This window comes from Athene cunicularia (assembly GCF_003259725.1).
Source record: "Athene cunicularia isolate RWA chromosome 8 unlocalized genomic scaffold, athCun1 chr8_part1, whole genome shotgun sequence".
Lineage (NCBI taxonomy): Eukaryota > Metazoa > Chordata > Aves > Strigiformes > Strigidae > Athene > Athene cunicularia.
This window is the reverse complement of record NW_020799109.1, coordinates 24,850,945-24,865,918: the sequence shown is the minus strand read 5'-3', so window position 1 is coordinate 24,865,918 and position 14,974 is coordinate 24,850,945. Positions and strand designations below refer to the sequence as shown.

At 34.0% G+C, this 14,974-nt stretch overlaps 1 protein-coding gene across 3 annotated transcripts in view; it reads left to right on the top strand.

Annotated features, from left to right (window-relative positions):
• NEK7 (NIMA related kinase 7) overlaps positions 1-14,441 on the top strand; it is a 70,360-nt gene extending 55,919 nt beyond the window's left edge. For all 3 annotated transcript variants that reach the window (XM_026854328.1, XM_026854326.1, XM_026854327.1), the window contains 2 exons: positions 4,534-4,647; positions 11,508-14,441. In XM_026854328.1, coding sequence (XP_026710129.1) covers positions 4,534-4,647; positions 11,508-11,618 — 225 coding nt within the window. In that variant the 3' untranslated portion in view covers positions 11,619-14,441. The remainder of the gene's footprint in view (positions 1-4,533; positions 4,648-11,507) is intronic.
• Positions 14,442-14,974: the final 533 nt, after the last annotated feature.

Below are 14,974 nucleotides of genomic sequence, written 5' to 3'. Positions count from 1 at the left end.
CCCCCCCCCATGTATTAAGTACTGTTTTAGGATCTATTTCTATATATTTTTTTTTGTTTTATAAAACAAGTATATAGCAGTGTGGAAAAGTTACTTTTCAGATATGTCTGTCTTCAATATTAGCAATGGGAAGTCTTATGTAACTTCAGCATATGAAATACTTTTATTTGTGTGTCACTCAAGACTTGGTTTTTACTGGGTTTTCTACAAAGATAGCAATTTATTGAAGATTGGTCATAACTGAAGGATTAATAAATGAATAATAGCAAGCACATGTAAAATAGTTCTAGGTGTTTTAATGGCCTATGCTGATTCTGTGATTTTGGTAATAAATATATTGAGAAATAGTAGGACTGACTTGAGTATGGAACTAATGCTTTAAAAACCAGCAATATAATTATTTTAATACGGGTTTAATTTCTTTAAAGTTATTTAAAACCTAAATAAAACAATAAAGAAAAATGACATGTCATTTTTTACCACTAGCTTGAATTGAATTTTAAGATAATGACTTGTGCTACACTAACATATGTAATTTTTCTACTCTTTCTTCTCCTCCAATTGATTAAACTATAGTTATTGGTTAATTTTGGTATTGTTATAGTCAGGATTGGTAGCCTGACACATAATTTTAGTGATATTCTGAGAAAATAAAGATACAGGGCAGATTGCAGTTGAGGCGAATGAAGGTGTGAAGAACAGGTAGGTTTCTAAGGCAACTATGTCTTCAGAGTTCTTTGCATATCATTTGTTGATCAAAAGGCTAAATGCTTGTGTTGAAGGATGCTGGAAAAAAATTTAGTTCCATCAGCAATGGCAGTGAAGTCTTTATAGATATATTCAAGATAAAAACTAGTATACCCAACTCAGTTTTCACTTACCTGCAAGCCACCAGCATCAGTGAGTCAGCAGAACTCATTTAACACATACTCAGCAGGATTGGCACCTCCTGTTATTTTAGGATTTTGTAGAAAGCATTGTCAGCCTCCTAAAGTTATAAGTTATTACAGGGTGAATTGTCTCTAGTAATATTAGTTTACTTTCTATCCCTATCGTGTTACATTAATATTAAAAGGGCAAATACCTATATTTCACTTCTGCAGAGTTTACAGATCTGTGTATAGCTGTTGTTTCTAAATCTTGGGGCAATTCACAGGAATGAAGTCTGATACCTGATAGCAAGTACTTAGAAAATTAAATCCTGAACTGAAACTTAATCTCATATTCAGATTCCTGAGTACTGACAATGGCAACTGCCATCAATTTCAATGCTCTGCTTTACACACTTATGCAAGAAGGAGCCTAAAGATAGCATACAGGTAGATGAGAATTTTTCAGTACTACTGCTTCTTTTCCCCTTATTGATTTCCTTAAAAATTTTTAAAATCTGGAAACAAACAAATAAGCCCCTTGAATAACTAATTATTATATATAAGGAAATTTTTTTTCTATATTTTATGAAATAAAATTGCTGGATAGAAATCAATAGCACTTTTCTAAAGAAGATTTTTGAGTTTGCTGTTTTGATGCTGGTACAGCATATTAAATACCTATGTGAATATTAATTTTTTGAGTGGGTATATAATTTCAAAATAACTAAATATCTTAATTCCATTGATTAATTTAGCATCTTTTAAAACCATTCTTTTAAATTTTGTTTTAGAAGTTTTACCAGGGTGGTATTTAAGTTGATATGCTGTTGTGTTTGTTTTTTTTATCTTATTGTAAGAGTAATTATTAGGATACTTATTGTTGATATATAATATATAGCTATAGTATATGGCCATGTCTTCAACTATAGCTTTTACCTTCTTTAGAGGTGCATTTATCCCATTTAGTTAATTCTACAACATACCAGATGTTTGTGGTGTTTTATTCCTTTTGTGTGGGTGGGTTTGGGGGTTGGGGGAAAGGGGTGTGTTTTGTTGTTGATCATTGAGATGTAATTTTGAAATTTTTAGGTATAGTGAACTCAAAATACATGCTTAGCATTTTTCTCTTTTTCAATTACTTGAAAGTGGTTACTTAAGCCCCTTCAAGACATGTGGACTAATGCATGGTATTTTTATTATCCGTGCAGTTTTGTGCTGGGTGTCTTTTTGTGATATATCTATTGCATGCATTTTAGCATGTTTTATTATATTGATTTCATGTTGATATGTGCTCATATGTGATCTGGATTCTCTCCAGTTTAATTGGAGAAAATCTGTGGCATGTGTATCACTTCTCAATAAATGCCTAATTGCTGCTAAAGTCTTTTCAGTCATTTTTAATTTTAAGTTTAGGCTAATTTGTTGTGTTGTATGTTTTTAAAAATTACTTTTTTTAACGTATATTACAGTCTATTACTCAATGCCAACTGTGTGACCCACAAGATTTTTAAATGTATATTTTAAAGTCTGATTTTTTTTTTAGAGCCCCCGGTATTTCTGTAACCTCAAAAACACTACCACTGGAGTTTTAATTGATATGCAACAAAGTAGACTTTACTAATTAAAATCAAGATGCTGTGCTTTTGCTACATGGACCTTTACATGGAAAAGTAGGTCTTACACATTTCCTTTTATTGTTCAGCGTAGCAATTGCATCCTTACAGGGTTGTAGAAAAAAAAAAAAAAAAAAAAAAAAAAAAAAAAAAAAAAAAGAGAGAGAGCTGCCACCAGCCCTGAAGACAGACAGTGGGCTTTCGTCCCTCAGACACCCCCAGAATACTAATCAGGAAAGTCAGACCCTGGAGGTCAGGGAGCAAGTCAATCATTCTAGCGATCGTCTCAGTGTGGAGGATCAAATTAGCCTGAAAAATTCAGCTGCTGGGAGGAGAGGGCGAGCAGCTGTCAGGGGCAGCAGCGAGATGCACTAATGAACCAGATGAATAGTGCAAAAGCTTGAAAATAAAAACAGGACAGTTGACATTTTTCATCTGTCAAAGCAGGAGATGCATGAAAATATAGTATTCCTGTTTTAACTCCTTAGGGGACATTCAGAATTTTTTTAACACTCCGCAGCGTTCAAACAAAAGTACTTTTTAATGAACACCTAGAGTACGAAAATAAGTATCTGTGCATTTATTTAGAATTTCTGCATGCGTAGAGACCCTGCAGTTGATTTTTTTGTTTGTTTGTTTTGTTTTGGTTTTGGTCTTTATCTTGCATTTTTAACATTCTTTTTAAGGTAAGAGACAATGTCATGCAAATCCAAAAATAAACATTATTTTGGTAATATAGTAAAAGAATTTTGGGGAGGACTATAGGTTAGAACTGTAGTATGGTATTTGTTTTGGGAGCTTTAAAATGATTTATTATTACTTGAAGGTAATATGAAAAAGTACTGAACTATGAGAGATCATTTTTATCATATAGAAGGTAAATGTAAGAGAATTTTAGTAATTTTCTTCATGCATTTTTTCCCCCAGCAATATCGTTGCTTAGTCATGAAAGAGTTAAACTGCTATCTGGAAGACCACAAGACAGATGAGAGCCATTTTCAGCTTGTCCTGTCCCTGCTGAAGCTCACTGAGTAGCACAGCATGGACTAGCGTGTTTCACACACACTCTGCCTGTCTGGGGAATGTACACATTGTCCTTCCAAAATCAAACTTATTAGCACATGTAGAAAAGGGTGACTGACTTTGGGGCAGCGCTGCACTCAAAGCAGCATTCGTGCTGCTGCGGTTCAAAGACTTAGAAGGCTTTGAACAGAGTGGAGAGATTTTAAATGAATTTTTAAATTTGTAATCCTGCTAACCATAGCATTTGTTTCCACCTTAAATGTCAAGTTGTAACAGTCTGGAAATAAAGCGTAGGTTTACTAATGCTGATTTTAAGCTGATCATTTATATAAGTGCTCTCTAATATTCTTATTTTTGTATTACAATTGTAAATTGGAGTCTGTAATGGGTGCCAGTTCTACACTTCCGATGACATTTGTGATACTTGTTTTTAGAAGTATTTTTGGATAACATACTGAATTACAAAGTTTCTGTGTTTGGGTTTTTTTGGAAGTATAGATGTTAACTTTAGTTGTCTTGATTTTAAAAAAAAGCAGCTGTATCAGTCTAGTGTAATAGCTATGGAAGGTTACAAAACCTACTACTGATATCCACCATTTTCAGCATACAATATTGCTTTAGATCAGGTTATGTTTTCAGATAAATGACATGTTTTCTTTCAGAAGGTCTTCAGAGGAAAATTACGTTGTGGGTTTTGAGTTTTCCTTGTGGTGCAAGGACCCTCTGCACTAAACGTCAGTATGAGAAACTATTAATTTTTTCCTCATACTTGATTAATAAAACTCTTAATGGTATACAATTCAATCCTTATATTGCAGTATGACAGGTACGACTTTAGAACATAGAATAAGTACACACTCTGGTTAGAGTAACAGTTTTGGAACTTCACTTTTTAGCACTGTGATACTTATAAGCAGGAAATCAGAAGTTGTTATAAATCATGTTTGATTTGTTAGTATTACAGATTTTATGATGAAACAAGTTTACTTAAAAACACAAAAGAAAACTACATTTTCTTTAAACAGATGGCTGCACTGCAGAGTCCCTTTTATGGTGATAAAATGAACTTGTACTCCCTATGTAAGAAGATAGAACAGTGTGACTACCCACCTCTCCCTTCAGATCACTATTCAGAGGAAGTAAGTAATTTTCCTTTTCATGGGCTAGATCCTCAGTTTGTGTAAAGCTGGCACACTTTCAGGGAAGTAAATGAACTTGTGTGATTATGTTATTTGCAGATTATGCCCATAAATGTTTGCTTGTTGAACCTGCTCAAATGTTCCTGTCAAAACAAGTCTCTGATATGATTTTAAATTGGGGTGGATTAATGATGGAAACCTCATACTCTTAAGATTCTTAATTTCATTGAGCTTGCTTTCAAGTATGACAAAATGCTTTCCCAGAATGCACAATGATATGTTCTACATGCCAGAATGGGATTGAGTCATACATCTATAGTATGCTTTTCTAAAAGCACAACTAAACAAGTTTATGTTATACAGTAAATTAGTGCACTAGTCTTGTTTCTCAAGGGGCTTGCATTAAACTAGATATAATGTAACTCACTAGTAAAAATGAATTGTTTTGTTCCCATTTGACTGCATTGTAAAACTATGATGTGCTGTTCAATACAATTGAACGGCAGTTCTCTTGCAAGAAAGAGTGGTTCTTGGCAACACTAACAGTAAATTTCAGAGAAATATAGGCAGACATAATATAATTGAATTTGAACAATATACTCATGCATATCACAGCAGTATTTGTTTTAAGCTGATAGGTAACCCGTTCCTTACTGTCATTTTAATTCATTAAGGAGGGGTTCTTGCTTTCTTAAGCTCTAAAATGAAAAGAAACTGAATAAATATTTTTCTTAGTGTAACTGAATGAAAAAATATAAATGCTTGCTTGTGAATGTTCTGAGATGCTAGTTTTGAAATACTTTCCCACTTTGAAAAGAACAGTGCATACTGATAGAAGCTGTAAACGAAAGAACACGTATTAGTAACCAATTCTAATTGAATTCAGCATACATGAATTAAAGATTGAAAACACAAATAAACACAAGCACTGAAATACTTTTAATAAACATAGTGTTGTGCAATTTCATTTATAGAGTAGGAGTTGTAATTCTGAACCTGAAGTTTTTTTGCGTTCAAAGACAGTGATTGGACTACTAATAAAAGATTGCTGCCCAGTATTTTGTTTTGTGTTTATAATGACAATTTTTCCCCTTTTATGAAACAATCTGGACTTGAAAAGATAATTCAGTGATGTTACAAAGGATGAAATAATGATCAGTTGTGCAGTTTATATACTATGCTTTTTCGTGGGTTTTCCAATTAGTCATTTTATCTTGGCCATTTTTAATTATTATTTATTGTAGACTATAAATATGGCAGTTCATATAACCAACTTCAGAACTGGAGGCCTAGAAATACGGTAGGGTGTGAACAATAATGCAAAATGATAGCAAGAATGTCAGGGGCCGTTCTTTGTTGTGTCATTCATGCTGTCTTCCTTTTTCCATGAAGCGCATGAATATTTCACATATCTGCATCCTCATCCTCTATTCTTCTTGACTAATTTTCAGACTGTCTGAATTTGCATTTCACATGGTAGCTGATTAGGAGATGCCGAGTGCAGCAGCGAAGCCTCAGCAGGCGGTTTCCATGGTGACCTTCAGCAGGATTTTAATGATGATACCACTAGTGGTTCGTTGAAGTTGGCCTGCCTGCAGGGCTACTTCACTGCAGCTAAGTGTGAAGTTGGATATGCGGATTCCCAGCCAAGGGGCAAATATCAAAGTCTGGCCCAGATAGAAGGTCTTAAAGTTTGGATGGGGAAAGAGATTCCACCTTTTACTTAGATCTGTATAGTTTCTAGTGTTGAAAACAGATGCAAAGCACAACATGTTATGTTTTCTTTATTTCAAAGCAGACATGTACTTCTGCACCTTGGATAAACCAGTTATTTGCAAAATACATATAAGTTATTGTAAAAGATAACGAGAGAATCAGAGCTGTCATAAGTATGAAAACAGTTACTTAAGTAATCAACTATGGATACCATAATGGGAATGTTTTTGTATTCTGATATAAAGACTTGTGTCTTCACTAAAGTACATGGAAAAATAGATAATGCTTGTTAGTCATTGCACCAGAACCAGACCTTTTTTTTTTTTACTTGTACGAAAAAATACTGTGCTGGCATGAACTGAAAAAAAGCCCAGAAACAAATAAGTGTAATCTGTCGTATTGGGATACTGTCCTAAATGTTTCACCTGTATGAGAAATCTAGGTGTCAAACCTTTAACCAGGTTGGGAGCACACTCAGTGAGCAGTGAAGAACAGGGTTCACTGACCAGTAAAACCCATTTTATAACAAAGAATTTTCTGAAAGGTAGATTTCACTGAATGTTGATCTCTGCATCCTCTGATATAGGAGTTACATTTATATAGTAAGTAATAGTACATATACTATTAGTATAGTACATATACTATTTATATAGTAAGTAATAGTACATATACATATAAAGTATTTTTAAATGTAAGTATATGTACAAGACAAGTGCTTTTTAGAGAAACTTTATGTAAGTAAATTTTAATGAGTTTTAAGATGTGACGCTTCTTCTAAATTTTGAACTCTCTGTAAGACCAACCTGTTAGTAAATATGGCATCTGTGTCATCAGATAAGTGTGACAGAAAGATGCACCTTAAGATAGATGGACAGATGGATAGGATTTTTTAAAACTTTTGATTAGAAATCTTAATAGCCTATGATGCATTTTCACAAACTATTGCTTCAGCAGTAGAGTCACAGGCCAAGATTTTCAAATGTTTAACAACTTTGGATATCTCAATTTTTGAATATTCTTTAAGAAAGTCTGCTGTTCAGGGTGAGTACTCAGCATTTGCTGAAAGCTGTTCGGCTTTAGGGAATTCAAAGATGAGGCTCCCTTGCCACTCCCCATCAATACTCTTAAAATCTCAACAGCCAATACTAGTATCATGTTGATTTAATGATAAATGGAGTTTTTAAATCTTCCCTTTGATTGAGGTGCATTTCTAAAGTTGACAGCCAATCTCCTACTCAGAGGTGAAGGCTGAATGAGCCAGCAGGTCCACAGTAGTAGTGTTAGTTGCCAGCAGAAGTTCTTGAGAACACCACCAAGAAAGGACTTCAGGAAGGTGTCCTATTCAGAGTAAGAATTGTTTTGTGGTTTTTTCCTCCTCCAGAATTTCCTATGTGAAAATTTATCTTCTTAAACTGGCTAACAATACAGACTACTTGCCTGTCATATTTCTGTCTTTTTCCCTCCTCCTGACTTGAGTGATAACTATTTATTTCATAGCTGAAAAACCTGCTGAAGTTAAAGAAAGTGTGTCCCACTGCTCCGATGTCAGGCTAAGCTCCAGGCTAAAGACAGTCATTGTGCTAAGTGCACAGAGGAGGTTAAGAACAATAAGCAGCCAAAGAAGTTTGCAGCTTGGGAATGCAACAGGACGTCCTTCCAGCTCACTCATAAGTTTGCTCTGCCTGTTGGCCAGTCTGTGCTGGATAGTAAAACATTACTCTGTCTCTAATGGTAGCCTGACTTCAGAATCGCAGTACCTCTTCCCATGGTACTGTTGGGCTCTTCTGCAACATTGGAAATTTTATTAATACTAGAGGGGTTGACAAGCAGATTTCAGGTTTATTGAAATGGATATCCCTGTAGGAGTTACTTGGTTATAGCACTATTCCTTCTATTAGCATCCAGTATGGTCTCAGTTTCAGTCCTGAAAGGCTGTCTTCCTATGTAACTGTTTTCCTCCTGTATAGCAAAATTATTTAACCTTCTCCCAAAGGTTGCTCTTCAATAACAAGGCTCAAAAATTTTGAAATTAGTCAGGAGTCTGCGCTATCGTTGTGCAGTGTCCCAAACATAGTCAGCTGAGCGTTCCTGCCTTACAACAGATTCTGGCCTGGGGAGGGGGAAAGAAATTTTGCAGTAATAGGAATGACCAACATTTAAATGTTAAGACTCATAGCCAAGTGAGGTCTATGGTTCTGTGATTGAGCTTACCACTTGCACTATGTTGGGAAGACAATTTCTGAGTAAACTGATTCAGTGACTGTCTGTTACTGTGAACATATTTTTGTACATCCTTTCTTGCATCCTAACAATTAGTAACTACATTTTGGTTAGAGTAAAAAATAAGAAGCTACAAAAAGCCACCTATCAAGACACCATGTGGGTGAATGGCTTTTGCAAGTGTACGTACAGTAATTAATAGGATCTAAAGCCTTACATATACTTTTGAGGAATGATGCCATTTTGCTACAGTTACTTTCTAAGCAATGAAGCCATTTTATTGAAGCTTGGAATTAGACTGTAACAGGTAACAGAGTAACTCTGAAGGAAGGCTTCCTGTTTAATGACTTAACAGTTTGAGTCTGAAATTGATTTTTAGATGATAAAGTTCAGTTTAGAGAAAAAAAAATAAAAAATCCGTGTACCTGCAAGCCAGGATTGAAAAGACATGAAGTAGCCTCCTGGAGGTAAACAAAGCTTCTCATGCTTTTCACAGGTAAATTTCCTGAAGATCTACATCTGCTGTTCTACCTACAGTAAAGTTATTGATATACATCTGGTAAAAACAGGAAAAAGAATACTCTGTTTCCCTTCTGTTGATAGCTTTATAGGTTTCACTCCTTCAAGGTCTTTTACTAAGGCTTTATTTACTGTATGTAGTTCTATTGAACAGATGGAAGTCTTCACAGAGAAAGATAAATGTATGCGTACAAGATTCGGTATAGTATTCTGCAGATAAATTACACTTGTGTTCTCTTTACAAAATGTTTACTTATTTGCGTCTAACTTCAGGCTTGAGGTTTTTGGATGTTCTTCAGTCTTTCCTGTTTTTCCTGCAGGCTGTCTGAGGTGTGGCATAGCAAGCTGCTCATCTCTGCTAATACTTTGTGCCTGTTGCTTACACTGTCTCTCACCTGCTTCTACAGGAGATTGTTTTTCTTTGCATATTTGTATTACATGTTGGCAATTATTATTTCTTACAGTAGTTCATGATTTCCAACATTCTATTCTCTAAATGTTTAGGAGTTATTACAGGCTAATAGTTTCTCCTGTCAGTGGTATTGTATTTTATTTATTTGTTGCCAGAAGCAATATGATGGCTTTTATAACTCTATTAGTCAAATTATACTTAGCATATTTAAGATTCAAATAGTAAGTCTGTTACAGATTATTTTGATGTTTTTTTTTAATACAGCAATCTGACCACTATCTTCAGAATTAATGATCTTATTTTTAAATATTAAACTCTTCTTGCTTAAGAGGGTGGAAGTCTAGTGACATAGTTTTTGGATTGTTAAATATGAAAAATATTATGTACGTTCTATACAATTATTAATGTTTCTGCAACAGCTAATGGACAAAGTTTTAAATAGTGGCATGCAGTGTTTCTTAACTTTTCAATTTCCTATTCCCATGCATTTAAATTAATCTGTGAAAGGAGTATAATTGTAGTTTAAAATCCTTCTTGGTCTTTTATAAAAAGCAGGAAGAAAACTCTCTGATGGCAGGTTTGAATATGCATTCCATGTTACTTTGGAATAATCATGGTGATGAGATCGCTCTGTATTAGTTGCAGTAATTGCAGATTTTTTTTTAGTAATCGTAACTAATAGTACTGGGGGGGAGACTGAACCAAATTTGACATATTGCCATAGAAGGGTGGAACAAGGTGTTTTTTCTGTTGTGCCCCTCATATCCCCCCGCCCCCTCGCTATAAGGAGATCCAGGAGGATTTAGCAAAGCTAATAAAAGCATAAAGGAAGAGCTTCAGAGTTGGTTAAATTGCTTTTGCAAAGGATGGTAAACATTTTAGCAAGTCCTCATGAAGCACTGAAAAATGCTTAAGAGATGCACACAATTTAAAATAGGTGCCCCATCAGAAGGTTATCCAGACAGTATATTAAGTTCTAACATAAGTTCTTAGGCATATCAGAGGAGGAAGGAGACCCTGCAACTGTTCTGCCAGTTTGTGAAGGTGGTGAGAAGTATCTGAGTGGTGTGGAAGCTCTTTGGGGTTGCTTCTGCTGAGTATGTGCACTACAGAAGATCCAATAAATTATGGTGTTTGTGGAAACGTGGGGATTTCTAGTCATACAGTGATTTGTTTATTTCCAAGTAGAGGCTTCCGTGAACATATTTGAACATAAAGAAAAAAAATCAAGAGTTTAATCCTAAAAACAGATACAAGGACATAGACCAAAAGTTATTTAATCCAGTATCATGTCTTCAACAGTGGGCAAGTGGAGTAACAGGGCCAGAATAATGTGATACTTCCCAAAAATAATTTCCCAGCTTCCAGTTTTAAGTTCACAAATTTCCTCACTCAAAGGTGGAGTCTTTATATTAAATAGCTCTCAGTGGGTTTAATTTGTTAAATTGCTTCCTTAATGCATGGGTATTGGTACCTTCTAGCAGCAGGAGGTTCTGCAGGTTAACTGTGTTATAAGGAGAATCTCTGCCTTTTGTTTGTGGAAACCTGTCATGCAGCAGTGACATTTATTGCTGGCTAACTCTTGTATCAGAAGTGAACAGGTAAGCTGTCCCGATTTACCTTCTCTCTGTGCTACTGTCAGCCTTCTGGGATTTGCAGGCATAGCCCTCCAAAAGCACAAGAATTTTTAATTTAAATTATGTGTAATGGGACTAAATCCATATCTAAAGTTATATGTTAAAAGCATTAGAACTTAAATTTGTTCATTATTTTCCTGGACAACAGTACAAAATGTAAAAATCATGGGAGTACAATGCATGTATGCTTGCATAGAACAGTGTGCAGTGTGTCAAGAGAGGGAGGGTTGAGTGTGTGTTAATGCAGAATTGCTGTTTGGCTAATTTTTGCCAGTCTTATTAATTTGAATTTGATAATGCACAAATACTATTTGTAAGAAAGCCAACGATCCTGTCATCTTATTTTCCTTTCCTAGCTGCGACAATTAGTTAATATGTGCATCAACCCGGATCCAGAGAAGCGACCAGACATAACCTATGTCTATGATGTAGCGAAACGTATGCATGCACACACTGCAAGCAGCTAAACAGACATCAGATCATGAAGAAAAGAGCAGAAATAACCAAGTATTTTAAATAAATCATCCCACCTCCTTGTGTGTTACAGAAATATAATTATTTGAAGCTTACTGTTGTGCTTTGAATTGTAAACCAATTTATATACAAGCTGTTATTTTCTGTCTATGTCTATATTTTGTATTTTTTACTAACTTGCAGTTGTAAAACAGGTTTAAATATGTAAAGCATAACTTTAAAAGATACTGAGAACCACTGTTTTCGATGTTAAGTGGGCTCAAGTATATTTTCTTTAATAACAAAAACTCAGTTGGGCCTCAGTTCTAAAACACAGTTGCACTTTTGCACATGATACAGATATTAGGCTTATTATCCAGAAGCAAAATGTCTGAATCTTTCACCTTTTTAGTAATTTATGGAAAGTATGAGTCAGCACGGTTAACTTTATTTTACTCTTTCTTCTAAGAGGAACATAATTATTATAGAAAGTTATTGTATTTTATATTGAATTGTAGTTTGCAGTTAAGAGTAGACAGGCAATAGGATTAGTTCTCCTGCTTGCCAAATGTGATGGGAAATAGTTTCATAAAAAAAATCATCATGCTGAAGTTTTTGTAACATCCCTTTTTTTATTTTTCTGTCATAATGCACATAAAACATTTGGTGGAGGTTTTCTGGGAAAATTTAAGGTGTTTATTCTGCACTCTGATAATTTTCAATAGACTTGTGCAGCACTGCCCTGGGGCAATAGGAGTCTGCATAGTTAAGTCTTTAAACCATGCAGATGCTTGTTGTAGCAAATAGGGTTCCTTTGAGGCAGGCATTTATGAGAAAGTCTGATTAAAAGATGCAATCTTTAAGTTACAACTTTCCAACTGTTGATGTATATGTCACTGTTTGTAGATTTCTGTGTTTAAAAGAATTGAATGACTTTCTGGTAATGTTGATTTTTTATTTTTATTTTTTTTTAATACAGAAACCTTTTGGAAAAGATAAAATAATGCAGTATAATACAAAATGTGTTCTTCATGAATACCTGATTTTGTATACTGTATCCTGAGAATTAGTTTTATATTTAGCAAAAGTAAATTTTAGCATTTATGTTTAAGAGTAACTTGCTAGTCCTTCATTTGGTAAATAAATATATATGCAAAATGTTTTACAAATGCTTTATTAGTTGAAGAAAAGGAAATTCAGAATAATTTTGTTAGACCTTAGTGCCTTTTTGGGTATGCTTAAATAATTATTGTTAAGGAAGGAAGGTGTCTCATTTTTAAATGTAAAAATGGAGAATGGACTGAAATTTCTTGAGTTTCAAGACTGAACTTTTTATACAGAACTGTCAAAACATTACTAGTGGTATTGCTAAGAAGCTGTTATGGTCAGTTAAATCTTTTTCTGTATGTGGGTAAAAAGAAGTTAGCTCAAATAAAAGCAGCGATATGTACATACTCGTAGAGGTTCTAGATGCAATCAGTTCCCTGCACACTCAGATTATTTTTGTTTGTTTCTCTGTGTAGCTTTAATTTTTGATTTGATGTAATGCTCAGAGAATAAAAATCCAGCTGTGGGGTTTCTGGATGAAATGTTCAAGCTAGGTCAAGGGGTTTTTCTGGTTTTGTATTTTTTAAAACTACAAATACCGTGAAAACTGTTTTGCAAAATACAGTTTTTAAATAGTATGTGCCAGATCACCAGCTTATCTTAATACATATTTTTTATTTTTGTTTCTAGATTTTCGTAGGATGAATCCTTAGTTTTTCCTCTAGCTTCTGTGTATACTTAATCTTGTAGGACTTCAGTGGAACAGTTTCTAGGGAGGAAGTATTTGAGAAACCTTGTTTGTGTCTAACAGCCTCTAGATTTGTCTTCATTATTTGTTTATTGAATTTTAAAAATTATAGTTATGTTCTATAACAATAGTTCATATGTCATGGAATGAAATGGTTTGTATGGGAAAAGGCAGCACAATACTTGTTTGACTGCCAGGATTAGCCCTAATATGCACAAGTACTTGAATCATTTTTTTTTCCCTAAAATGTACTAGAATATTTAAAAATCACTGGAAAAAACCCAACACAGTCAGGCTATTATGCATCAAGTACTGAACTTCTCTCGAAAGAAACCAATAATTTCCCCCCCCCCTGCCTGGAAGGATACATTGAGTAAAGAAATCATGAGTTAAGAGTTAGCAAATGTGCATACTTAAGCATTTAAATTTTTTATTGTTTTTTTTAGTGTTTATGATTAAATCTTATGCTGAGAAAAGAAATAGTTATTCTTTTTTTAAAATATGTTAAATGAATGGTACAGATGAGTCTGGTACCAAACTTCAAAATTAAGAAGCCTGTATGGGTTAATAGAGCTACTTATAGCACTGGGGATTGTAGAATCTATCCCCTAGGTAAAGCACCTGGTAATATATGAAAATAAGCCTGTTATAACACTCCAATGAATGCTATACACTTATAAAATATTTTCTTTTGTAATACATCATTCTGGTTTTCTTACATTGATGATGGTGACGCTTGGCGATATTTATTTAGGCTGTGGCATTATGTGTTTATTTTCTTTAAAGAGAATGTGTTACCAGAATGTCTGACTAGCTCCTCCTTTTATTTCAGTAATGCCACAGTATTAACTTGCTTCATGAGTGAACTTTGTGCTTTGAATGACATGACATGACATGACATAAAATCTTTGTCTTGTCTTGAAAGCTCCTCTGCTGTGCAGTAGTCTAATAGAAATGAAACATACAAATATTGACTATCATGTAAAAATTATAGTTTCTATGATATTTTTTCAAACTTTTCTTGTTACAGATATATATATATATATATATATATATATATATATATATATAAAAAAAATAAAAATGTTACAGTAAATGTTACCTCTCTTGTGGACAGTTTACTGCTTCCAGTAGTTGATTATAGGTGAGTTTTCTTGACTGTAACAGAAGACAGGTACACTGGAAAAAAAACCTTTTGTATTATTTGTCAAAAATTTATCTAAAAATACTACATCAGATATATTCATAATTAATCCCCAAAAGTGTCTTTATCTAAAATTTTTAAAAAATCTAAAATTTTTTTCAAACCATATGAAAGTGTCTGAAAAACATAAAAATAATGAAGCGCTCCAATTATGGCCCTAGTCCTTTGAGCTCTTATTTATAGGTAGGCTGTTTTTTATGTAATTTCAGTAATTTTGAGTGAACCTTGTATACACACATAAATAAATAGTAATCAGCAAGTTATATAGAAATGTGCTTAGCTCACTTTTTATACTTTTTGTGTTACTGGTTTGGTAGCAAGGCATAATGTGTTTTTTCCCTTATCTTCTGTTACACTCTAATGATCCAACT